The sequence below is a fragment of the Serinus canaria genome, chromosome 1 (assembly GCF_022539315.1).
Source record: "Serinus canaria isolate serCan28SL12 chromosome 1, serCan2020, whole genome shotgun sequence".
Taxonomy (NCBI): Eukaryota; Metazoa; Chordata; class Aves; order Passeriformes; family Fringillidae; genus Serinus; species Serinus canaria.
The window spans coordinates 55958014-55985438 of record NC_066313.1 but is presented as its reverse complement, the minus strand read 5'-3'; the positions used below and the strand labels follow the sequence as shown (position 1 = coordinate 55985438).

Genomic DNA, 27425 nt, shown 5'->3' with positions numbered 1-27425 from the left:
TTGTATTTACAGTTTTATTTAGCAGGGTTAAGGAGCAAACAATTTTAACACTGTTGTGAAAAGTGTTTTTACCCAAAATTGCCAAGATCTAATAAGTTATTGAACAGAAATACCAGGTGTAAGGCAATAATCCTGACCAGCCATGAGAGATCACCCTATCCCAAAGAGGAGAGCTGATAAAGGTGGTAGAAAATTTGGACTGATGGACTCAATTCCCAGAAATTAAGACAGATGATAAAAATAGGGTTCCACTCTTGAGTATATCTTTAAGATCTGCAGATGAGGAATTTCTAAAGCACGCAAAATGTACAGACAATTCCTGTTTTCAAGGGAACATTCAGTGCTTTGAATCCAAGAATGCTATGTCCATACATAGTGGTCAGTACATGACTATGGCAACACATAGATGGTAAAGATCAGAAATAGGATTAGAATTTTTTCCATTCCACATCATCAGGAGGATTTACTTCTACCTTCCTTTTACCAACATCAGACCAGTTGGTGCTCAGAACTGTGCCACCAGACTCCATCTGCAATATGAGAGAGAGCTTGTTTAGTTTGCTGAGCATTCTAGTAATACAAAAGCCACAGTTCCTACAGCAAACTTCAAAGAGTAGTGATTAAACAGAAATTGTGTACTATGAAATGAAATTCAACAGAGCCATCATTCCATAATCTCCAGCCCAGCAGTACGTTTATCACTACTGGACACAGTGAGATGCTGCTTCATTAACAAGAAGCTTTTAAAGGGTCAGTCACTTTCTTGCCTGTGATGGCTACAAATTAAACTAGAGTCAAGTAACCAAGAGGAATTTGATCCTTTCACCCCCGGCAAGTTTTCAAGCTCTACGTGTGCCAAACCTCTACTTCTTTTGATAACACTGATTGAAATGAAGAGACCAGTGACAAAGCACAACCTCGGACATATTAAGAGTCACATTTATCAGAGTACAGCCCTGTAGCTTCCAGTGAGTGTAGCTGTACCAGTATTTCCAGCAGAACCACGGCCAAAATTTATTCATTTACAGACCTAAAATTTTGGTAACAGAGGCTTTTCCCAACATATGCAAAGTTTAGTAAATTATATCAGTGTGCAAAAGTCACAGGTTTCTTCAGAGAAAACAATGAAGACTTACGAATGATTTGTTCATGGCACGTTTTACTTCATCTGTACCATCTGAATAGATTTGCTGGAAGAGTTTATTTAAAGCAGCATCTCCTTCTAACTTCTCATTTTTCTCCTCTTCTTTGATTTCAACTACCAGTTTGTCCCAGTTTCTTGTATAGTGAGACGATGATGGGTATAAGTGCTGGGTATCTGAAAACAGAAGTGTTAATTAACTAAGCATTTTCTCACAACTTTGAGAGCATCAGAGAACACAGACACATGTACCTGATGAATCAGAGATGATAATGGGACATGAAAATGCAAATGGACTCCTCTGAACTGATATAAGCATTGCAGAAACAAAAATAAAGGAAACTAAAAAATGCAGTTTATTTTTAGGTAAACAGAATTATGTAATTTTGTTATCCAACGCACACAAAAAAGCTGGCCAACAGCAACACAGATAATTGATATCAAAGACATTGGCTGACAGAAAAAAAAACCCAAAACAGCAGCCTAGAGCCATAGAATAAGTTGAGCTAAATTTCAAAAAAAATCTGAAATCAATATATCAGGAAATACAAATTCTGTCAAAGAGAGAATGTTCATCTGTATTGAAAAACTCCAATGTATTAGTCTCCAAGCGAAATCCAATACTTAGGGAAACAATAATTATTTAAGCAACAGGTCACATAACATAACAACTGCTGTCCTGGGTCCGGCCGGGACACAGGTAATTTTTTGCAGCAGTGGTGAACAGTGGGGCCTGAAGCTCAGTGGGCATGGCCAGGAAAATACTCCACACCGGGGCACAACTTCGCTGGGGTGGGAGTAAGGGACTCCTGCAGCCCAGAAGAAGGGCAGGGCTTCCAGTCAAGAAAAAGGTGTGGAGAGGGGGAAGCCATCCATCCCCTGCTCCTTGTCACACGGGGTCCACTAGGGCATTTTGCATGTAAATCATTCTCTCTTTTGTAGCCTTTTGTTTTTAATGTTGTTGCTGTTACTGTTTGTTTTCTAATTTAATTGCTGTTTCAAGTAAACTGTTTTTATCTCAACCCTTCACCTACTATGCCTCCAATTCTCAACTCCATCCCACTGCAGTGAGAAAGGGGAGGGGAAAGGCACTGAATTGGAAGGTACCATTCCTATATCACAACACACACACACTTAACAAGGTACAGACCTGCAAAACAGGGACCCAAGCAGATAAGCAGAATTAATGACAAGCATATATATATACCCTTAACAATTCATCAGATTAACAGAGGTTATGACTAAATTTAATACCTATGTTTCCCTAAGGCTTGCAGACTTTCTATCAATTCTTGACAGTGAAACCAAGACTTTTTATTTATTAGGCTTTTTAATGCAAATATGAAGCTGTGATTTTATAAACAATATTTAATGCAAAACTATTATTAATAACTGTAACTCACTCAATACAAATAAACCATTTAATACTAAATAGCTCAGAGAACAAACCTGGTGTAAATTGTTTTAACTTAGGAGAATCTCCCTGGCCCTCCAGCTTCTCCCATCTTACAGCCTCTGGTTTCTTCATTTTTATCTCAACCTACAAAATACAAGACAAAGAACAAATCAATCCAGATGCAAACAACTCTGCCACGCAGTTTCAAAGTAGTTGGATCCTGTAGCTGTAAGAAAATACAAACATTTGGTTTTAGAAACCAATATGAAACCTGTATCACAGCCAAATTTACCTGCCTTACAAGATGAAGTTACTTGAGTTCAAGTCACACATCAAACAAGCTCCCGTGTGCCTGTGCAGCTTTTGTATCAGACTTCTACCCTTCTGTTCAGGACCACTTAACTTTCTTTTGCTTACTCTTCACTTGATTCTTTCTGCAAATTATGGCATCCCAAAGGTAACGATCAGTCCCAATGTCTCTACACTGTCAGGCTCCAAGGTATTGCCTTTCAAGCATCCCTTTCTTGGCAGTCAGCTCTAATAAGAAGCAGTTTTGAAAGACTACAAAATCCAACTTTATCTAAGTTTACATTTCATTTACCAAAAAAATCCATGTTTGATGTGTACTACACAAACCAGAGAAACACCCTGGGACTATGCAGATCTTCCCACTGGAGAAGTTCAGAAGCTATATTCATTTGGTTCAATGAACAAACACTGCAATGGAGAAAATTGTCAAGTATTCATTGACAAAACTGGCAATTAAAAATGGATGTGGTTGCAATTACCATAGGAGAAACAAAATTAAGTGAAGTATGTCATGCCCTATTCACAACTTCACATAATCCCTTTAGACAACCATACTGAAATGGTTTTTTTTTCATAATTAACCTTCTCCTTTGGTTATAGGGTTATAAAGTTGCAAAACAAGGACTGTCTAACGTCACTCCTATTCACTTAAGGAGATGTCACAAAGCTCATACGATGCTATTAATTAACTAAAATCAGTGTTTGCTAAACTTCAGTGCTTCCTTATTTGCAAACAGCTCAGCAGAAGCAAGTTCTTAGTTCCATCTAAAGCCACTACAACCTGGGGATCCCTGCAGACCCAAGAACAAAGGCACCACTGTAAAAGCTAACCTTAGATTCAAAACAGCAAGCTCATTGCACAGAATAATGTTGATCTGAAATTTGAACTTTATTTAATCCATTGTTAAATCAATCACTGGTAAGCAACAGACTGAGGTATGTTACCAAAATATAAAAAGTTAGCTCACTGAAGTTTTAATGCTTCCGTGTTTGCAATCACAATGAATTTTAAGGAACAGAATATTCAGTTATGAATGTTTCTTTTTATTTTTTTATCCCTCAAGAAGCTACAAATTCCCAAGAGAAGCTTAAATACTTATTTTCCACCACTAACATGTACTGAGAACAACAAAAAGTCTAAGATAAGAGGCATGCAATGTCCTTCAAGGCAGGCAAGAGCTTCAGTAAACTTCCAAGTCCAACACCCACATGTATTTGATTTCCCACTCTCTGCATCTGTTGGATTTTTCAGTACTTTCAGCCACTTGACAAATCACAAATTAGGCATCAGAGTATCCATTTTGAAAGTAACATCACAGAACCAAAAATAACCAAATAAAATCCAAATGTTGTTAGTGTGGATGACCAACCTACCCTTCCTAGAAAGGCCTGTATTTCAGAGTTTAATATTGCAATTTGTGTGGATGCGGTGATTTCTGTTAAACTATGCAGAAGAATTACTCTTCAGTAAACCAAAAGAAGTCAGTAAAGCTACCACTACTGGATTATTTTAAAAACATTTTGAAAATTAGAACCTTGAAGTTCATTTCTTAACACCTACACTCATAGATCTAATGCTCTGTTATTAGCTCAAGGAAGCAAAACACATTTGAATATCTACATATAAGACAATCAAGTAGTTCCACAAGTGGCAGAACTAGCAGGTTTTCTTTCCCCAGTGGATTTGGATCTCCTGAGCCAAACATTTAAGTTAATTAGCTACTTACAAAGGAACTAATTAGTTACAAGTGAATATGAGTATTAATTTAAAACCACTCTCTTCTGTTTCTTATATAGACTCTTCTCAACTGAGGAGACTCTATTATTGATTGAGTTGTGCATTTCAGTTGAGGCTCTAAAGTTAAGATTTTATACTCTACTTATTAGTGCATCTCCCAACATGTTTTAGGGGAGGGGGGGAGGAAAGCAGATGCTTGATATTCAAACTGCTGTCCCCTATATCTCTTCGATTTCTCTGTTTATTTTTTCTTTTACTAACTCCTCTTGCCCTTACACTACCTTCCAGTATCTCAAATACAGCTTATTTTATCCACACCAAAAATGACCTCTAATGCAATATAATGCTTGATGGACATTTTTCTTCTCATAATACAATCCTCCTCAATGAATTCTTATAAGACCATTGGTTATTCATCATAATACTCTGCCCATGCATAAAAAGAAGAAAATAAGGAACAACTTTAGTTTTGCTGCTCCAGTAATCCCCCTTCTTTTCTAATCTGCTAGCCCTTACATTTTCCTCTCTAAAACTGTTCCTAAAACAGTACTGCACAATAAACAGCCCTAAGGAAAAGCCAATGACACAAACTAATTCCCAGTGTAGGATGCAGATTTCTTAACTCTAAACCATTTCAACCCTGCCAAGCTGGAAGTGCACACAGCTGAAGAACTGAGACAGAATGTATTTCTGACATGATTAAACTTCTACTCTGTCTACTACATCCATTTCAATTGAAGTTACTCATTAGGCGAAGTGGCAGGCAGGAGCAAAGCTAGGGAAATCATTAACTTCATACCATTATACAACCACATTTTCCAAAAATATAAAGCTATAAAGTTCTGCTTGTGAAGGCGCGTGTTTCTTCAACTTGAGAGCTCTATTTGATCTAAGAAGGAACAACTCAGTGGGTCCCAATTACACGCACAAATGGCAGTGAATGCATTTTAATGAAGGTTTTAATACAGATACTGATAGCTATCACACAGAAAAGAAACACATCAGCACAGACATTTGTGTCATATCTAGCAAAAAAGTACTGTTAGCTTTTTCCTCTCCTTTGAAAAAAATTCACTTGGGCAAGAGAAATACATCAACGCTTTGCCAACTACTTTGATTCAACATTTATATTTCATAAAACGTATGCCTGTGCGCCTCGTGCCAACTTTAGTATATAAGACAGGAAAATTTAACTGCAAATTAAATGCTCTGCATGCCATCTAAGGACAAGCCTAATTCCTCAGCTTCTCCTTGTAGCTCAAGCTGTGGAGCCACTTGACCATCTTGGCAGCCCTCTGCTAGGACTTGCTTCACTACATCAGTGCCTTTCTTACACTAGTAAGCCTACAATGGAACATGGTATTCCAGATCTAGAAAAAATCCCAGTGCAGATATAATACACTTTCTCTTTAAAGTCCCTTGTGTTTAGGTTCAAATAGAGCAAAGCAAAAAGGAAAAGACACATGGAATTTTGAGAGTAATTCATGCACTACTTGTTTGAAATACCATCTTTCTTCTATTGTCTAGAAGAAACACCACTCACAGTGAACAGACACAGGTAAGTTTCTACTCAGAGTTTTCTAGTCATAAAAGTAATCAATTTTTTAAAGCCTACCAGAGATTTGGACATGTTTTTTTGGGGCTTAATCTAAGTGCTAGCTATCAAAAAAGACACTGCAGTTCCTCTTAAAACATATCCTGAACCATTTCATTGATAGCATAAAAATAAAACAAGACATTATTTTAGAATAACTGGCATAAAAGAGTGTTTAATCCAGTTTTAGAAATGATTCCTCCCCTTTGGAGAAGATCAACACTAGTTAGGCAACATTTATTTTCTAGGTAGATACTTATTGTTAAAAAGTTGAAATCTCCCATGCTTGATTTCACTTGAACTTGATCCTTCTGGGACAGGCAGTGGCAGTCTAACTGAGACACATTAAAAGGGGAAGAATTTTTATCTTCCACCCTAAATGGAGATGTTAGTGTACACCCTAAATGGTGTACACTAACAAACTGCAAGGGTTTTTGGTTTTTTTCCTAATTTTTACTGTGTTTTATATTTTACAGTCCATGGTAATGGCAAGTTCATTTACCACTGGCAAATTTCTGTCAAGCTCTGGTTAGAACTGGCAAAGCTTAAACAACAGTCCAGCCATTAATTTTAAGACATACCAAAAGTACCCTTTTCAATTCTGGTGTTCTGCTGTATCAAACACCTGAAAACAGGAATTCAGTGTTTCTAATCAACTACTTTGTTATTTACTGAACTACTGCCTGCCTTCTCTGAGCCATAAATTTTAGGTGTTTAGAGCTGTCCTTCTGTGAATTTCATAGGATAAAATAGAACAGTCTTCTAAAAATATCAGAACTATTCAAATGTGCCTCTAAGAGCAGAGTACATATGCCTACAGTTTTGGTGTCCTAGTTGTTCAAAGACCTTTTATATATTGCTTGTACTCTAAATTCCAAGATTTTTGGTCCATAACTTTAAACAAAATATACTAAGATGAAAATAATTCTACAGTGTTATCACATACAATGATAATTAAGAAATTTATTTTATAGGGAGTATACTGCAACAGAAGGTATTTATTTGGTTTCTTTGCCAGCTATGTACTATGGGGAACTGGGGGGAAAAGGCTCAAGTTTCCTCTGATTGATATTACATAGCCAACACAAAATTTTTTAATTTTAGAGGAGAAGCTAGCAACAGAGATCATTTTAGTATTCTAAAGCTATTTGTCACTTTATTCTCCATGTAAACCATCATTATTCCAGTGGTTCTCGAGACAGATAAACCCCCTTATGCATCATTTTCTTTTGTGCATTTATATAAAGCATGGGCACTGACCTAAACACATGTATAAAATAATAGTTTTCAAAGTATTACCAAGTTTAAATCTGTCTTTTGTCATTCATACAAAAGGAAAAGAATAAAACCTAACTTATTGTTCAATAAGTAAATATTGCACCAGTCATAGTGAAGGTTTCGATGTGGTCTATCCAAGAAACTGCTCCAACTAGCCCTGCCTAAAAGATGTGAGAAATTTTATCAATTCACCTTAAGTATTAGTTTATAATTTATACAAGATGCTCAAGAATGTACATGGGAGATATCAATCTCCATGAAACTCTTACAGTGAAAACAAGTACTCGAGAGCAGCCAAGTCTGCATTCAAGTCCCTACAAGCAATTTAATGCAAGTACCCTAAACTGGAAAGTATCTTTTAAGGACTGGACTGCAGTGGTAAGACACAACTTCAGTTAAAATAGATATGTTCCTCTGCATATCTGTTTGTGTACATTTACCTCTGAATAGAGACTCTGATGACAGTCCAAGAGCGTGTGAAACAGTTCCACTCTTTGCCTTTTCCCTTACATTCAGCAACAGGCATCAGTTCCAGTTAGCTTTACAGGGTATTCCAGCATTTGTAAATCAAAATATTGGTTCACAGAAAAAAACAACATTCCTCTGATGCACACAACCATATTCTTGGCATGAAGCTGCTGAGAGTGTGCTTCTCCCTCAGACATCTCTGTTAAGCAACAAATGTCAACTGTAAAAGAGGCTGAAGCTTTCTAACACCTTCCCAGTCTGCAGCACAACTTTGATCTCTAATTAAAGGACAGTTCTGGGGTAAAGAAACCACATTTTACTACTTTTTCAAGTAGCTCTACACTGCTGCAAGTCACTGCTTGCAAAAAGCCCAAAGCATTGCAAACTGAAAACTCACAGTCCTCTGCCTATCTGTAGAGAGGAGGAAAACCAGAAGGCACTACCTCAAGTTTCCTTCAAGGTCATAAGCACCAGCACTAAAAGCACAGAGTCATCTTCACTCTAAGCCTAAGGAGAAGAAAATCCCAAGTACCACCTAGAACTCATCAGAAGACCTACAGAAACTGCTCATGTTACACAAGTTTCCAGGAGAACATTGCAGAATATTCCCCTGGAATCCCAAATGCACTGACTGATAGACTCAGCAGAAGAGGGAAAAGAAAGTGAGGCTGATTGTGCATGTTTAATAACAGTAGAAATCCTTACACTATTTGTACATTTCCACTTTCCTGACATATTTTCTAGACAGAGATTGACTAGATTTTTATTAAACGTACTTAGTCACTCATTTAAAATTTTTATGCCTTTTTCCTTCTATGAAGGGAACATGATGACATTATGCACACTGAACCACAGAATAACTGCACCCAGGCAACTTGTGAAGAGCAAACCTGGTGCAGCCTTTACATTTTGGCTCCCTCTTCTGGAAAGAAGTAAAAAACCAAGCAGCACTAGTAAAGGGGCCCTCCTCCTGTGAAACGCTGAACGCAACAGTTTTCAGCTTCCATTTGAAAGACACAAATCTCAAATTCCTACACTGCTTTTAGGAGCAGCTGTTACTTTTTGCTTCATAGATTGCTACAGTCAGACACCTCTGACAGATGAGGAGTACAATCAATAACATCAATTGATCTAGTTATAATCTATCAACTGTGCTGCTAATGTACAAAATGCTATGCAGGTACAGCAGTACCTGCAAAAGAAGGGCTCAATTCAGTGGTATTCAGCATTTTCTAACACAAACATTAACCTGAGGCCTTAGGCCATCAGAGTTAAATGTTGAACAACAAGAGACAACTCCAAGTAATTTGCCACTAAATGTGAGCAGGAACCGTAAGAAACTCAAAGTCTCAAAGTTCAATTTCCCAGCAGTGTTATCTATTGAACAGCAAGTAAATTTTCTAATTAGGTAAAAAAAAAAAAAAAGGCTTCAAGTATGGTTATAATAGATACAGTCACTATTAAAGGCAGCCTATATTATCTATAAAACTGTTGACAATTGGAGAATATAAAATATTAGAGGATGCATGAAGACAAATTTACAATTTTAATCTCAAAACTGGACTTCATCCACATATTATGCTGTTCTTGAGTTGGCATAAAATATTTTACATCTTCTAGTTCACAGCTTGAAGTCAAAGTCTGCAGATGACAAACACTAATCTATTTTTGCACACACAGAAATTATTGAAACAGAGTAAAACATCTATCTATGCTACTTCTGTTACACTTGCTAGTCCTCTTTTTTCCAAACAGACTTTGTATCTCAGAGCTTGACACAGTATGGATTGCTACAAAGGTATACTTTTAATTTCCTCACTGGGGAAGAAACAATCCTTATGTTAGCAATTGTATTTTTCACTACTGTCAACACTCTCGGAAAGAACCAGTTCAGGAGTCTATGAGTCCCGTCTGCTCTTTGCAGTCACTTTAGTATTTGTAGCTCTGCAAATACAGTTAAGGCTGTTTTCTCCTCCTGAATTTGCATCCTTACCTTTGTGCCTTTGTATTTGTCAAGTAATGCTGAATTTCAAGCAGTATTGAGAAAACCCTCTACAGTTCCTCTAGGTTCCAAAATATGCAGGATTGTTCTACTCTCTCCCTTTTCTGCTGTTTCATTCTCTATCCCTTTATTTTTTTAGTTGTACAAAGTTCATGGACTCAAACTATTCACCACACAGCTTGCTCCTATGTTCCACTGTTTCCTCATATATTTGCTCACAAGTGAAAAAGAAAGGCCAGTCTTTGTTGCCCAGTGATGACTATATGATACTAGTGGCAACATGGCTCACACATTCAAAGCAGCAGGACAAAATAAAGCAGTATGAACAAATCAAGTTATTCTCACCTGAAATTAATAATCTGCAGGAATTGATCCATTTCTATCCCATGAAAACTTAACTTCTTTAGGATTGCATAATAACAAGCTCATGTAATTGGGAAGATAATGAGATTAGGTCTTTCTTTCTAAGTCCTTACAAAAGGAATTCATGTAAATAGTACAGCATAATGTGAAAGGTTTGAGAAGTTTTAATCAGTAAGATTAATTTACTCAAAGTACCACCTGACTATTTGCCATGCTGCTCATAAAGCCAAGTATATACACAAAGCTAAGGAAAGAAAACTGAACTTCTGGTAATCAAACATTAAGGCTGCATCATTCCCCTAAAGTACTTAATATTTTTCTAAGAGAAATATTCTAAACCTGTAAAGAAGTCTTTGCATACTCAACATCAAGCTGCTTTTAATTTTTTTTTTCTTCCACACTCCATCTGGTGGTCAAAATAAGAACCAGCTGGGGAATGGTTTAAACTGTATTCCTTCACTATGCCTTTACAGGCAGCTTTATACTACTCCTTTCCACAAAAGTAAGGACATGCTGAAGCCCTTACTTCTGCAGTTAGAACACCTTCTGTTTTACCTCTTACCCATTTTATATCAAAAATAGTCTCTCACAAATATTTAGGAACAGCAGCATTTGAAAATAAATGCAAAATATTTATAGTTCAGACACTGCCACCCCAGTTTTGGAACCTCAAAGTAAACTAGGTGGCAGACTATTAGAGATTTCAGAGATAAGCCCAGGGTAGAGATGGCAGTGTAGAAAATACAAAGTCAAGTGAATTTCAGAGTACTCAGTTCATGTAGATGCTTCCTAGGAAAGTAATGGTAAACTTCAAAAGAAAATTAGAAGTGTAACACAAGCTAGGTTAAGAACATAAAGAAAACAGGACCTCACAGCTACTGTTCCTGACAAGGTCTGTCCTCATTCCACTCAAATTTATACAAATACTAAAGGACTAACAGAATTTTTAAATACTTTGAGCCATGTAAGGTACTACACTGTGGGTGGGATAAGTAAATTCCTCAATCACATAACCTGCCCAGATTTGTTTTTCCACACCTTGTACAAAGAAAACAAACTTTCTGTGGGAATCCTCTCATGCCATCCTGAAGTCCCTCTTCCATGAAATTATGCAAGAATTATTATAGGTACCTTTCTGAGAATAGAACAGGTAAAATGGAACATGAGTATACAAGAGAATTCCCATAAGCTCTGCAGAACCACTGCTGAAATACAAGAGAAGAATCAACATCATATTCCAGCCCTGGGGATTCAGGCTTGGCTCTGTGGACAAAGCATATGTCTGTCTATCCATTATGCCAACAAGAAATGCTATACCAGACCACTGTTCCTTATTTTTCTATACTTGTAATATAAAAGAAACAAAACGCTGAGATGGAAGCATTCTCTCACACCATGCCATTTTCACGTCTCCAGGCATGTACTATTTCCAGGAACAGCATGGAATACACTCTCTTGAAAAGCCATGGACAGTTAACCACAGAGTTAACCTTCACCAGCAATAAGCTATGAAAGGGTAGAGAACAATTTCAGTGAAATCTTCCAAGTCTGACTTATATTTCTTGGGCACACAAAGATAACAATGATTCACCAGGCAAGACTGGCTCCTGGAAGTTTTGTAAAAGGGTGTTCATGCTTTCCTAATACCTGAATTTTAATAGTGAAGATTATAGACTTCTTTCTCTAGCAACAAGTGAAAGAATCATCAACATAACTCTTTCATTTGCACTTCAAGAAGCACCATCACATTACTATTTCTGGTATTTGCACAACTTTAGAAAGTCTCCCACCAGCTGAAAGACACCTTGAAGGAAAAAAAAAAAGCATTTCTATATGAAAAGCAAGATGATATAACTATTGCAGAGACACAAGACAATAGAACAGAAACATTTTCAGGATTGCAACAGTCAAAGAAACAATTTACACTTTAAGAAGCTTACCTTTGTTGAAAGCACTTTAAACGTACTTTGCTCTGGCACTATAGAATGAAGAAGATCAAGCTTTAAGTTGAAGTCTTCACCTGATGGAAGTCTCACTGATGCATTCATCTATTAAAAGTTGAAAACACGTCTCTGGTCATCTTTGACAGCAGCTCCATTTTCAAGTAAAGGACAGTCATTTCACACAGAGATTAAGTGATTAAATTAATATAATTTCAGATCATGCCATTACACTATTGCACTATTGGATGAGATGTTTCTAAGATACATTAGAAAATGAACAGAAGATTTCAGCCCTTGCTACACGTACTCAAAAACCCTACGATCTTGTCAGCTGGGTCTTAAGTCTTTAGGGAAGGAATTATACAACAAATGGAGTATCAACATATTAATAATGGAACATGAAAACAATCTGCAGCTTCTCTTCTAATACAAGCAAACTACAGAACAAGCGCTCAGACTATCTTAAAAACCTAAACCAGATCATAATAACCAAGTACTTCTGGTATTTAATGAAGTATCAAGTTAGTTAAGAATAAGAACCCAACTTTTTGATATTGACAGTTAAATTAAACATGAAATTCACTGGTACAACATATGGTACTTCATTAAAGGGATTACAGTACTGCCATAAAAAATATATTTTCCTGCCACAATTTTTTTTAGTGGTGCAAAATGGAAGAAAAACCCACTCAGCAATATCCAGTCTATTTCTCTAACTGTCCTAGAGGAAAACATTACTAATTCATACCTATTTTAAGAATACCTTGTTTCTGCCCAGTCCTGCTCCAGATGCATGTATAGTCCAACATTAAAATCCAGATCAGTTCTTCCCCTACCCCTCCGTACAGGCAGCTGAAACCCAGATGTTCCCTTGCAGCACACACACCTCCTACTGCTTGTGTTTAAATTCAATGAATGCTGCTGCAGCAACCCATCCCAATTCACCTGACTGGGCATACACTCATGTGCAGCACAACTGTGCTGAGAGAAGAGAAGCTCAGGCAGGACAGCTCCCTCCCCATGGCTCCCTCCCCATTCTTTTCTGTGCTACTGCAGCACATAATGTTCACTGGCTTGAGTACTGCATGCAAGGAATTTAGGGATGAGTATCAATACCCAATACAAATCACCTTTCTCTCCAAAAACTGCACACTGACATCATCCTTCTGTGCATTCTTGATCATTATGGTCACAATTACTTGAGATTCTGTTTGGTACCAGTCATATCTTGAAAAAAGAAAAAAAAAAAAGGAATTTTTTTTTTTTTAATCACACAGCATATAAAATCATATCACTTTACTAAACCATTTACTTCTTAGTTCAGACTCTTTAACATAGCTCAAAACCATTACCTATACCAGGCACAATGGAACAGGCTTTGAATTAAGCTTAGCATGAGAATAAGAAAACAGAAACCAAAATGCTGATGCTATTCCCCTCTCTCCTGGTTAGGTTTAAACCTCCTGAAAGTACCATTTAGTCTGAACAAAAGTGATAGCACTGAGTAACACTTTACTTGGGCTGCCACATTTCTGAAGTAACCCCAAAAAAACCTCCGGCAGTCATTATCCTGCTCCTCCAATCCCCAAGCTAAAGTGCAAATACTTTAAATTTCACAGTAAAGCTGAAGTCAACTTACTTGATCTTTGGTGGCAGAGGCTGCTGCTGCATATTCTAGTTGAAGCACATTCAATTGGAAAGAAAGTTAGATCAATGTAAGTGAAAATATACCATGAAGTACTTTTCAAGGCACAAATAATTTTCACGGATTGCTCCCCTTTTCTTGATTCCAACTGCTCCTCTTCCCTGATTTCTGCGTAAACTTTAACTTACAGGTTTCCCACTGTTTAATCATTTATGGCAGACTACAAATTAAAAAGTTCCAATTTACATTAAATGTGTTAGTCTGTAACTTGAAGATATTTCATAAATAGCAATTAAATTCAACTTAAACTCATTTCTTCCTGGATAAGATGTATATATGGAAACATCCAGTGACTATACTGCTAATTTATAAATCATGAAGGAAACCTGAAATAGGTCTGAGAACTCAAAGTTCAACTTTTAAGCATAAAACCTCTCTAAATATAAGATTTGTCTTTACATAAAACCACCATGCTTCCTGTACATTTTTCTCCTCTACCCTATTCTCAAAATGTAAAAAATTAGGTTAGCTATTACAGAGGTAGCAGAATATCCAATGCAAAGCCCCCTGCCTTTTTTTTTTTTTTTTTTTTTTTTGGTCCCAAGAAGAAAAAAAAAAAACAGAAGGAGAGGTCAATTTCAACATTTCTTATGAGGACTTTCAACTGAAAGTTGAGCAGGTTGTAACAGAAAAAATGTCTACACAAACCACTTGCAAGCTTCTGGAAAAAGAAAAAAACTTCCTAACAGTTCAAATCAAGTTACTGACAATACAATTAACCACAACTGGTTAATTTGTAAATTAGGCAGCAGACTGCAAGCCAGAGTGTTAAATTTTACCTCTACAGATGCACAGTAATTGCCAGATTTGTTAACCATTCCTCAGTTTCCAGGGCTCAAATTTTGCAACCTTAGTCTCAAAAGCACTCATGTTCAGAAGAAAAGTTAAATACTTCAGAATTACACACAATATGAAAGATTCTTTTTAAAGCTTGGAAGTGAAGCCACTGAAGCATAAAATATACTCTAGCATAATAAGAAAGTCAAAACAGTAAACATATTGAGGAAAATATCTTACCGAATCAGTCTGTGATGCTGGAAAAAAAAGAAATGTCATTTTCAGAGAAAGACATATTGAACATACAAGGCACAATCTTACCCTAGCTGGCTTCAGTTACTCCAGACATCCTGCATTCACTCCAGTCTCAACAGCAGAGAAGGTAGAAACACATGAGTTCTACCTCTAGTATTTTGCTTTCATGACACCCTACTTTTTAATCAGACTTCAAACAGCAACTTGTGCAAACCAACAACTCTAATATAAAGCAAGTTCTGATTAACTGAATCAAGAAACTTTCCATTACATTCCCTTGCTTACCTGAAATGGATACAGGCATTTTTAAATTAACACAACATCACAGGAAACAATAGGTTAAAAAAAAATCACTGTCTGGGAGTCTGCACTAGGTTTATCATCCATCCATCCCCAGGAATAGCAGAAAGCTCTCATCACATTTTTATCTCATGCTAGGGAAACTGCACTGGGGAATGAGATGGAAATTTCCTACTGGGGAATGAGATGGAAATTCACTCACATGACCCTAAATATACTGTAGCACTTGTATCTAAACTATAGCTCAGTACCCTCCCAACTTATAGTTATTATTTTCTAAAATTTTTCAGATTAAACATGTTTGAAAAGAAACAAACTCTCCCTTTGTTTCTTTATAATGAACACTGACAAAAAGAGAAAAAAATATTTAGCTGCAAAGAAGAAATCAGCTTTGTTATTTGCTTTGTTATTGCCTTTGTTGGTTTGTTTGCTTTGTTTTGCTGGTGTATCAGAGAATTAAGAAAATGGTTCAAGAAAGACAATACAGTCAATATTCAGGATAAAACAAAACACTGCAAAATATAAATACAACGTTAAAGATAAAAGTGTATTGTAACCTCTTTCAGAAAACTGTTGTCCAAAGTAACTCTTTGCAAAAAAGACCATGCATGCCAATCACTTACTTAATTCCTCCAAATAAAAATAAACCTAGCAAAAAATGTCTCACAAAGCAGAAATCTGCTCATCCCTATACAACACAAAAGGGTTCTCTTCTATATGGTTTTTAGTCAATACATTGACACCAACTTGTTCTACTGTCCCATTCTCCAGTGTGCAGCACAGAGAGGAGGGAACATCACAACAGGCGAAGGAAAAAACGACACAAGTTATTCTGCTCTGCTCTCTTTCATCAAAATCCCCACGCAGCCTAGCTCTGTGAGTGAGTTAATTGTCAGGGCTGCCTGTCTGTAGATCAGAAAGGATACTATGCTTACACTCAGTGACTACCATGGCTAGGTTGCCAGAACAGCCATTAGCATCTATGGTACTTTCCATATGGATCAAGGAGCAAAATCTCCAAATTTCTACCTCTTTCCTTTATCTTCTACAAGACTTGAAAACTTATTTTGATGTAGGCTTTAGATAGCAAGCTGACACACACTTCTACAGTTAAAATTATTTCACAGTTGTGTATGAAAAGAAGTTAAAATTAATTATAATTGTCTGATCTTTAAATAGGTACTCTCCTGACACAGCTAATTATTACACTAAAAACCCAATATAAATCTTCCTGTAAATCTGAATGAAGCATACAAGTGCTAAGGGTGTCTACTCCAAGAGAAACAAGAGATAGAAAAATGACTTCTAAAAAAGATTTTACTTTCAGAACTAATTATTTTGTTCTAAATAAGAGGAAAGCATTGGATCTTTGAGAAACATGACAGAGCTTCCAAGCACAGGGCATATCAAATCCCTCACTAAGTAAATGTGTTTTTTCTTACCATTCAGCATTTCTTCACATCTTTTAATCCAAATAGTAAAGGTATCATCTACATCTAGAAGAGATCAAACACAGTAATATTAAAACTCTTTCAAGCATTACATGTACTGCATGAAGAAAAAGTCCTCTCAGTTGCCAACTGGAACAAATCCATCCCAAACGTGTATCAATTTACTAAAAAAGAAGTTATTTCCTATAACCTTGTAAACTCTGTCATTTCACTTAGGCTATAAGTCTTTTTGTATGTGCTACATTTCATTAAATTCTAATTAATCTGTAAGAGACTAGATTTTATCTGACACAAATATGTTATTGCTTTCCAATCTGTTCAACTCCTATGTAGCTGTTTAGAAATCAAGACACACATTTTTACACATTTTTCCATTTTTCTTTAAATTACTTTTTCAAACAGTCACACGCTTCCTCTCCAGAGACATGTCAAGAGAAATGGTCTGTTGTGTAGGCAACCAAAATTTGTACAACTTTTGACAGACATCAGGTATTCTCTCCTGGAAGCAAGCCTCCCAGACAGAAATTAATTCACTGGAAAATAGCTAAAAAGATGATGCTGTAACAACAGAGCAAGCACCTTATTTCAACAATAGTTCCAAAAACTCTTTCACCATGAAGAAAGTAAAAAAGTAGCAACAATACTGACCAACAACTAAGAATAGCTGAACTTTTTCTAGTTTTACAATTCACATTGTTAACTATGAGGCAAAGGACATGAAGAAGCTCAGCAAAAGTTCCCAGCAGACACGCACATAACACCAAGTCTGACTCCACTGCAGCTACACAACGTACCCCAACCCTCCAAATATAAAACGTACATCAATTTTGAGGTGCATCTCTGGTCATAAAATTGCTATCCCACTCCTCAAGCCATTTCATCTCCACTTTTCTTCTGCCATCTGAGCAGACATCTTAAGAGTTATCTAATTCTTTATGAAAAGAATGGGCAAACTCTGAAGCAGGCTGCCCAAAGAGACTGTGGAATCTTCAGTCTTGGAGATACTTGGAAAACAATAGCAAAGGGCCCAAGCACACACATGCGAGTTCAAAATTAATATTATTTTTGGTCAGAGCACAGAGTTATATGAATTCCAGAGCTCCCCTGAAACCTAAAATAATCTATGTTTTCAAAACTTAGCACAACCTAAAAAGACTTCCAAACTTTGCAGTCTAAGCAAAGTCTCCACTGACCCAGCCTCCCTCATCAGGAGGTGAGGAATTCTCTTTTTAACCATGGCCTATGACTAGATTGCTATGCAATACAAACCTAAAAAGACAAGTCCAGAGTTAACTTCCCTAATTTTATAGAAGATCACACTCTTTCTCTGCATTCTGGCACATTTTATAATTTGAGGCAAATGAATTTTGTTCTCTAAAATTGTATTATCCTCCCAGATAACTTATTTCTACTAAAAACTGTAGTTCAGAAAACCTTTGTGGGTTTTCACTGACTAAAATCTACTAACTCCTAGAATACAAGAAAAGTAAGAAGTTTCTTTTAAAAGCAGCTACATTCCAGCTTTACTAAATTCATTCAGTGGTCACAGCAAAGAAACCCAAGAAAACTCGGGAATAATTGTCCTAAATCTACATAGTATACTGAAGAGTACCAGATTACACTCGTTCTTCAACTAAGGGAATAGAACTGCAAAAATCTGCATGCATCGCACAGTTGAACAAAAGGAGTATTGCTTCCTAATGTTATTTCATAAAATAAAGAAACATTGTCTATTCCACACTCATCACATTAAGTCCTACTTTGATATCCTTGTAGGTGAGAAATGGGAAGGTTGCTGTGGTACCCTGGGCCTGTCAGACCTACCAGTGATGAGCACAAGTAGGAAGCTCATCCTTGTCAGCATTCCAGATTGAGACTTAAAACAGCCCTTACATTAGCAAAGAACAGAAACGTGTATCCATGTACCTCTGCCCACTTGTGTGGCAAAGAAAACAGCCTTGCCAGCAAAGAATTCCCTACCACGGCAATTCTTCCCAAGGCAGCAACAGCTGAAGCCACTCTTCATCACCTGCCTAGCGCATTTTGCAAATTTTCCCTCTGTGCTTTGTTCATTTTGCATTAGCTGCATTTAACTGGAAGTTAATCATGTTGCCAAAATGCCTATGCTCACAATTGCTTTCCCCTGGGATCCATAAAGCATTCCACAAAGGTAAACTGTTACTGACACAAACTTGCCAGCAAATTAGGTAATATATGAAAGAGAATCACCTAAGTCTGTAATTTTAAAAAGGCCTTCAGGAGACTCCTCATCTCACAGCAGGCTACAGAATTTTGTGATGAGCTAGAGGAAGCACAGCAGAAAGTATCTCCAGATGAGAGAGTAATCAGGAAGTGCTAGGAAGCTTCAGAAACTCTTCAACTGAGTAAGCAGCAAAACAACAGCAAATTAAATTTAAACAGGTAGAAATGAAGCAATTCAACACAGGAAAATGTGCTGTATTCCAGGGATTCTGAATTAGCAAAGAGGACCCTGGTATCTAAAAAGATATCTGCAGCTCTGTGTTGTACTCTACATCAGTAGCATGTGAGGTTACCCATGCACATGAAAAACTTCAAATTGATATATTGATACTGGCTGCCTGCGGTAGGGCAAGAGTATGAAAAATAAAGATTATGCGTTCAATTAAATTCAGCAGTGATGAGCTTGGAGATGTACAAAAAGTAACCTACCAAGTAAGAAAAGCAATGTAGGTCCATGGAAGGAATCTCTTCCTTTTACAGAAAGTTACAAAATAAAGAACTGACTAGGCTGCAAAGACAAACCTGTCTCTACTGTAAAATTAATGGAGACTACCTAGTTATACAAACTACCAGTATAGAAAGAGTTTCATGAAACTTCTTATTTTCAACTCTTGTTCCAGCGCAGCCTAAACCGACAGCTGTGAGTTGCTGCAATTTCACCACATATCTCCCTTCTATCACTGGCTCAACATTGCTCTGCCACTTCACTTTTGACAGCTTCAGCACCCAAACTCTTTGTTGGGCCATTTCAACACATTCATCCAGAAGCAAAGACTTTAAAAATAGTAGCTTTCTGCAGACTTAATGCACTGCAGAAAATAAAAAAAAATAAGAGGCTAAACAGGCACGAGAGTAATAAGGAGCATGATCACTTGGCATCAAGCACCAGCTTACACTTCAGTAAAACTCCACTTTTAAATGAGAGGATTAGATCATTTATTTAGAAGATGCAAAGTAATTATATTTTTGCTAAGTCTACACGTCCCAGCCACTGACTATTACAGATAAGACAATGAACTGAACAGATCTGAGACCACAACAATTCTTATCAGATTAGGGCACTTTGCTCTGCATAACCTTTCAAGATGCTTTTTTTTTAAAACATATTTTCTTGCTGTTTGGAAGAGAGGATGAGGTTCTATTTAAAATGAGGTATAGAAGAGAAAACAGTCACAATCATCTTCAATTGCTTTGTTTTGTGCTTCCCCATGTGTCCTTCCAAAGCCTTCTGTTTTTAACAACTCCTTTCCTGCTTATTGACTAGAGTCAGGTTTTAAAAAATTTGCAAGTGTTCCCAAACTAATAAGTACCCAAGTCCAGCCAGAAAGCCAACAATGTGAGACCAAAAGAGAGATATAATAAATAGGTTTCTGTAAACAAGTGGTATGTAATGTAAGGTAAAAATCCACTTTGTCAGTTTGAATACCCACCAAGTTGCACATTCTTTCTGAAGACTGATCTATTAAACTTTTTTAAGAAGAAATTCCAGCTATATGTAAAGAGCCTGCTCTATTAAAGATTTTTTCTATAGCACTTAACACTACAACATTCCTACTATTTATCTTCAAGACCTCCAGGAAGCAGGAAAACATTTATAAAGAAAAAAAAAAATCAGCTACTAATTGCTAAGAACTTTGACACACATTTTTAAACAGTTTAACACTTTCATGCAGTGATCGCATACAGGCTCTCCAAAGACAGACAGCTGATGTTAGGGACCCAATACATTAGCCTTTAAAAAAAAAAAAATCTTTGGTCTCCATTTTAATCTAACACATTACCCATTATGTTAACATAAGGAATACACAGAAGAAACTTTAATACTTACTGTCCAGCCTCTGTCCCTCTCTGAAAGACTCTAAAGCAGATGCATAGTTTTTGATATGATATTCACCTAACCTGACACAAATAGAGAAAAATACAAGATAACATGTTATATTGGTTAAAATGACAAGTAAGAACTTAAATTACCCAAAAGGTGTGGTTTTGAAATGGTGAGGGCATTAAAATAATCACCCCAAACTAAATGGATTTATTACAAATGGGTTGCAAGCAGCATGGCTTTGAATTTATTCATTCTCAGTGTTGTAAAAAGTTTTCACAGAACCATAATCCAAACTCTAGTACTGACCTAGAGATTAGCACAATATTCCCAAAGTACCATAAATGATACATACCCTTTTCTAAGGAGCGCTACAGCATTATTTGGGTTGAGTTCCAGAGACTTTTTTGCATCAGCAACTGCATCTGTTGCAAGTCAGTTTAAAGTTGAGAAACATAATGTTATAAAAAGCAGTGAACTGTCAAATCTTTTAGTAGTGAAATTCTTCTAGGATGAACTACGTTATCTTTCTTAGCTTGCACACAAATCACACTGTCAGAATTAAGTCTAGCCACAACTGCCACACATGAATCCCTCACAGAGCTGCAGAGCTCTTATGTAAGACGCAGCACGACTTTCATTTAGCTAAATACTCTGCTTAGATGTGAAACATGATTCTGTTTGTTTTTTACCGGAAAGAAAAAATAAACTAGATCTTGTTCAGTCAATCTTTTCCCAGGCATTATTCACTTATCACATTCCTACCATGACAAGATTCAGTCTCTACCAAGAACACAATGATGGAAGACACAAAAAACTCAATATCTGCCTAAGAAGTCTGCTTATAAAAAGCTGCCAAGACAATACTAGACTGGAATCAAATAGAAAGCTGGGACTCTAGAAAACCCATTTCACTGAAAGTTTTGCTGTAACAAAACAATCTAAGAAAACAAGATTATGTACCAACACCAAAAACAGCATACTAGTTTCAGATAACACACTCTCTCGTTACTGTATTTGGCTTCAGATTGAAGACATCTCCTGTAAAACATGCATTATGATTCACTTGTAAAAGGATTCTTAGACTGAAGATGTTACCAGCATATTTCTGTAGAAGAATATGAGCATAAGCTCGTTGACAATAACATTCCGCATCATCTGGATTCTTTTCCAAAGCTGTTGTCAGTTCCTGTAAACACACATCAAAAAAAATGAAACACTACTTCAGAAATCCTCATAAAAACACAGTATCAAACTCTGTCAAGTAAGAGGCATTTCAGAAGATAAAACCCTAACTGGCATTTCTGTTTACCTGTTGCTTAGCTCTCACGCACAAAGCTAAACATCAGAGCCTGAAGTACAAGGAACCTGCCAATTATACCCAATTCAAGCAGACTGTTTCTTACTGTGAAGGAAGTGGGATTTCAAATGCTCTGAACATAAAATCTAACACAGATAATCCTATTCAAAAAACCTTCCTACAATTCTAAGCATATTTGTACACAGGTCTGCAGGATTTGAGAGAGCAGTGCAGTATTAGGAATTTGGAAGTTAATGCACAGTGCGTCAGAACAGTTGTGTGGAGATAAGATGCTATGAAATACCATGTAACACATATCATAGCACGGAAGAGATTGTTTCAATTTATGCTGAGCACAAAACCAGAAGAAGGAAAGATTTATGGAGCAAAGGGTTCAGAGGAGGTATTACTGAGCAATGGAAATAAGCATAAAGCAGTCCTTTGTTAAGGGAATCACAGGATATATGGATTGAAATAATGACACATTGCTCTCTCTGAGAAAAGTTCACGACTTTGTACACAGAATAATATCACACACCAGGAAAGAGCATCTCCAATTCTATCCTTGTTGGTGAGAGAATTTCTTCCCTTTGCTAGAAGCCAGTCTTCCAAAAGGGACCACAGAACATTGCTACAGTATAGTAACTGTTTGCTAAGCTGACTTCTACTCAGACTTCCACCTGGAATCTAGCAAGTATGAAGGTAGCTAAGATACAAGCTTTAAAGCTGCAGAAATATTTGTACAGCACAGTTGCCAAAACTCTGTCTCACCAAGACAGAAAAAAGAAGGGAAGTAGGACTTGCCTTAGCTCCAATTCAGACCCAGTGTCTTTTTCTAACAGATGTCACACAAAGTGTTTATGCCACCTAGGATTTCTGGCCCTAGGATTTAGGGCCAGAACAGCTTCTTCTAGCAGTGGCATAAAATCTTACTATGCAAGATACACACAGTTCTAGAGAGATACAGCACATGAATCTAAATCGTTGGCGGTCTCTGAAGAAAGGGGCAAGCAGTAGGCAGCAGTAACTTGATCTACTTGTACCAATGCCTTCCTGAGATTTAAAGTCATTCAAAAGCAGCTGTCATTATGAAAATACTCATGGCTACAGGTATTCCACATGGCAGGGATGTGAGGCCCCGCACATATTAAAATTGGTTCATATGATGCTGAGAGGCGAAGTACTTCTGACATTTGAAACCAAGCAGGGTCTGACTCTGCCACTGAACATCACAGGCACATCCAGGTGCAAAGGCATTGCTTTGACAGATCACCTCTCCCCCCAAACACTATTTCCTGTGATTTATGCTGATGACACATGCACCGATTAGAGCCAGCAACATACAAATGGATCCTCCCACAAAACTAACGCTCACCCCAAGAAAGCAAAGCAAAGCAAAGCCAAGCACTTCCAACAGTGTAAAACGTCTCTTTCTGTGTGCGTTTTATCAGCAAGCTACCACATCTCATCCAGGCACACACACGGAGCAAGTAACTCCTGTAAGCTATCTGAGAAGCCAAGTAATGCTGGACTAGCACTGGGAACTCCAGACTATGGGCATAGTAACAGTTACTTAGAACAAGCTTAGACTTTGCCCTCACACTCAAGTAAGTGCTTTCTGAATATTTTTACTCTAAAGGCCCTTACCATGTGACCAAATTGCAGATCTGTTTCTAAATACACTGGAAAATTCAGTAAAGAGCTTGCATTAATTAAATTACTATCTCCACACAGCAGCTTACATTTTCAACTTAAAATGAGAAGTCATTCACGAGTTCACAGTGTTGTCATTCAGACAGTATTAAAAGATGGATGATCATCTTTCAGTTGCATCAGATCCAGGTGCAGAAAGCCAAAGCACAATCTCCAGGAATTAAAGCAATCAAAAATCCCAAGGACATAGTGCAGAAATGCCAGGCCAACTGGACAGAAGCCTAACCAGGTATGAAAGCATTACACAGCACCACTTCTACAGAACTGTCCCCCAGATTAGAAATACTTAGCACACGAACATAAAGATCACACATAAGCCCATGCAAGCACAGTGTAGCATCTGGAGACACGAGCCTCTAACTCAGCAAAATGCTACCCTGAGATGTGGCACTTACCAGTTCAGAGAGCACCAAGCACAATCTGCCTACTCAGTACAGTGATTTGAAAACAAGGCCTAAACTGACACCAGTATTACTGTGTCAGGCATTAAATAATGCCTACAGAATGTGTTACATAATGTCCTGAAGCACTTAATGCACAAAAAACTAAAATATAAGCTAGAAAAGCAACGCAACTATGTTAATCCAGGAAAAAAAACATTCCAACAGTATTCCTTAATACTTCTGAAGACCTTTTAGCATGAGGGATTTTTGGTTTGTTTGCTGGTGGCTATTTTTAACCACAAAATATGAAATACTCTTTTTTTTTTACATTTTGAATTAGTTTAATTCTGCCATACAGATTTGCTATTCCAAAGTGGTTTTTAAATGTCCTTCACCTTTTGAAAAACTTCTACAAGTTACAGCCTAAACCCAAAGAACTGAAAAATTTAGCTTCACCATTTTCTTTGTGGAAAGATAATTTGGTATCACTTAATGGCACTACCACCCACTCTCTTCAAGCAGTACTAACCTTTTACATCTTCTCCCCTCCCAAGTAGATAAATAGAAACACTTATCCACCCTCCAGTTCTGTCTTCTCATCAACCATCTGTTTTAAGTAAAAATTACCTTAGAAAACAGATTAAAACATATTAACTGATCAAGTCATAGAACAGGCCAGGTTGAAAGGGACCTCAAAGGATCATCTCATCTAACCTTTCATGGGAAAGCCTGCCTAGGTAAGAGTATCTAGTAACCTGCCCATCCGTGTCTTGAAAACCTCCAATGATGGGGATTCTACCATGTCCGTAGGGAGGTGTTTCAGTGAATGATCCTTCTCACTACATAAAAATTATTTTCTGTCGAGATGAAAGGAAGATCAGTCATGGTGCCCACAAAATATAGGGAGAGCAAAAAAAAAAAAAAAAAAAACCATGGCAGAATAAAAACTAAGATGAAATACCTCTCTTCAATAAGCTTGGGGGTTTTACACCCACAAATCTTAAGTGATTTAGTTCTGAGAACTACCATCTACCTACACGGAAGACAAAGTTTGTTTTGCTTTCCCCCCCCCACCCCTTCTTTGCCACACAGGCAGCACAAGTGCTGTGCCAGGTCAGTGCCGGGCTGCCCTGCAGCCCGACCTCACCTGAGCCAGGCTCCCGGGGAACCCCGGCCCGGCCCGGCCCGGCCCTCACCTGCGCCGCCGCCCCCGGGTCCCGGTCGACGTCCGCGTCCGAGAACCTGCCAAGGAAACACAACGCCGTCAGCGAGCGGGAGGGCGGGCGGCGGGGCCGCGGGGGAGGCAGGGCCGGGGAGGGCGCTCACCGCGGCGGGGCCGCTCCCGCTGCCGCTCCCGCCGCCTCCTCCATGCCGCCCGTGCCCCCCAGGAAACTTCTGGAGCCGCCGAGGCGCCCGCGCCGCACGCACCGCGCAAGGCCGCGCCGCGCGGGGGCTGCCGGGAGGCGCGGGGGAGCGGCCGCGCAGGCCCCGCCCCGAGCGGAGGCCGCGGCGGAGCGGAGCGGAGCGGAGAGGCCCTGCCCGCCCTTCCCACCGCCTCTTCCTGCCCCGCAGCGCCCGACCCACGCCTGCCCGCCTTGGGGACCCTCGGCTCCTCGGGCTTTGAGAGATTTGTGTCAAAGTGGGCAATTTTTTTTTTCTTCAGTCGTTAACCGGTAGCTGTAGCAGGAACAGTTAAGTAGTTGCGCGGTTGCGTTGTGAGCATCGTACGTGTGGCTGATCTTTCGCTTTAAAGGAAAAGGGAAGACAGTCACCAGAGGAATTGGCTGGCTGGACGGGAGCCGCCAGGAGTGCAGTCAGCAGGGCTGGGCAGCGGACCCCAGGCTCAGAGGGGGTAGATCCCTGAGCGGACCCCAGGCTCAGAGGAAGGGAAGAACTGCGCCCGCGGCGTGAGAAGCAAGGAATCGCAGAATCAGTTTGGTTGGAAATGATCATTGAGTCCAATCCCTCACTGAACACCAGCATGATAACTAGGCCAAGTCCAGTATTTCCTTAAACACCTCAAAGAACGGTGACTCCAGCACCTCCCTGAGCAGCCCATTCCAATATCTACTTGCCTGCATTCTTTCTAATGTCCGACCTAAACCTCCCCAGGTGCAGTTTATGGGACCACTAGCAATAGGGGTTAGAGTATTAATTAATGAAAAAAGTTATATAATCTGTAACCAGAGTGAAGTTTTAGTAATCAGAGAACCAGCCTTTTGTGGGTTACCACCTAGATCCCTACTTTGTGCAAAACAGAATAAAAACCAGAAATACGTCTCAGTGTGTCAGCTGGTGCTGTGCAGCAAGCACCCAGCCCATGTTCAGGACAACAGCATGGTGGACAGGACTTTCCAAAGGCAGCCTGAGGCCTTCATCCTCCTCCACCCCCTCTGGATGGAATTTCCTTCTGTGAAATGCCTCAAAAATAAACAAGTGCCTTTTTCTCTTCTGTGGCGTCACACCTGTGTGGAAAAGAACTGCGGCCTCAATTTTTATTTTCTGACTCAGAAGTGGCTGGGATTTTAGCAGTTGTGTTTTGTTTGGCTGCTGCCACAGGCACAAAGGCAGCTGTGACAGGGGAGAGGTTGCTCAAACTCCCAATGTGAGCTCTCATTTTATGATTTACTTCAGCTTCTCCCTTCCTTTGCCATATCAAAGAGAGTTCAAAGTACAGATCCACCCGGCTGGCACACCGGAGCCCAAGCGATATGAGAAGGAGTGATTTCTATTTACTGTCTGTTACACAACAGTCTGCTGCTGGAGATTTCTGCCACTTCTCCAACTGACATAAACTAAACTGACAAATCATTTTCCATGTGTAATAGCTGCATCTATGGCATGAAGCTTTGTTGTGAAGCTGTAACCTTATGGTGCAATTTCTCCCCCTGCCCCTCACATTTCCAGTAAACACCAAAGCAACTTCCCTGTATTTAAACACTAATGTCGGTCAAGCATTATCACTTCAGATTTTCTAGAATTATTAAATACTTGTAGTATAAGAAAACATCCCTATTTTATAGTTTGATTAAAAAAAATAGCTTCCCTCTCCAGTGCTTCCATCAATCTAACACAGCCCTCAGGGTGAGGACTGTTACCAGATATGCTTCCACAAAGCTTATCCACATTCCTGAAAATATTGCCAGCACTCCCCAGCTGCAGGGAGCGCTGCCAGATAAAGAACCACAGGTGTGGGTATGACCAGCCTTCCTGCAAATGGGTGAG

At 38.5% G+C, this 27425-nt stretch overlaps 1 protein-coding gene across 1 annotated transcript; it reads right to left on the bottom strand.

The window, feature by feature from the left end:
• SUGT1 (SGT1 homolog, MIS12 kinetochore complex assembly cochaperone) lies at positions 1–25647 on the bottom strand. The gene is made up of 13 exons (XM_030235157.2): positions 25527–25647; positions 25397–25442; positions 21903–21993; positions 21160–21229; positions 20811–20881; positions 16712–16765; positions 14955–14971; positions 13872–13906; positions 13363–13459; positions 12230–12337; positions 2591–2681; positions 1137–1318; positions 1–530 (listed from the first exon to the last, which is right to left on the bottom strand). Exons 1-13 carry the CDS (start codon positions 25568–25570, stop codon positions 429–431), a joined length of 1008 nt encoding a protein of 335 aa, XP_030091017.1. The 5' UTR covers positions 25571–25647; the 3' UTR covers positions 1–428.
• Between the last annotated feature and the right edge of the window lie 1778 nt (positions 25648–27425).

What these genes read in the sequence shown, in the direction of transcription:
- SUGT1 (XM_030235157.2), bottom strand. Translation starts at nt 25,570, where the DNA reads ATGGAGGAGGCGGCGGGAGCGGCAGCGGGAGCGGCCCCGCCGCG. An exon ending in GTAGCGCTCCTTAGAAAAGG is followed by an intron (nt 20,882 to 21,159) that starts GTATGTATCATT and finishes TATTTGTGTCAG; the next exon opens with GTTAGGTGAATATCATATCA. An exon ending in GTGCCATGAACAAATCATTC is followed by an intron (nt 531 to 1,136) that starts GTAAGTCTTCAT and finishes CTCATATTGCAG; the next exon opens with ATGGAGTCTGGTGGCACAGT.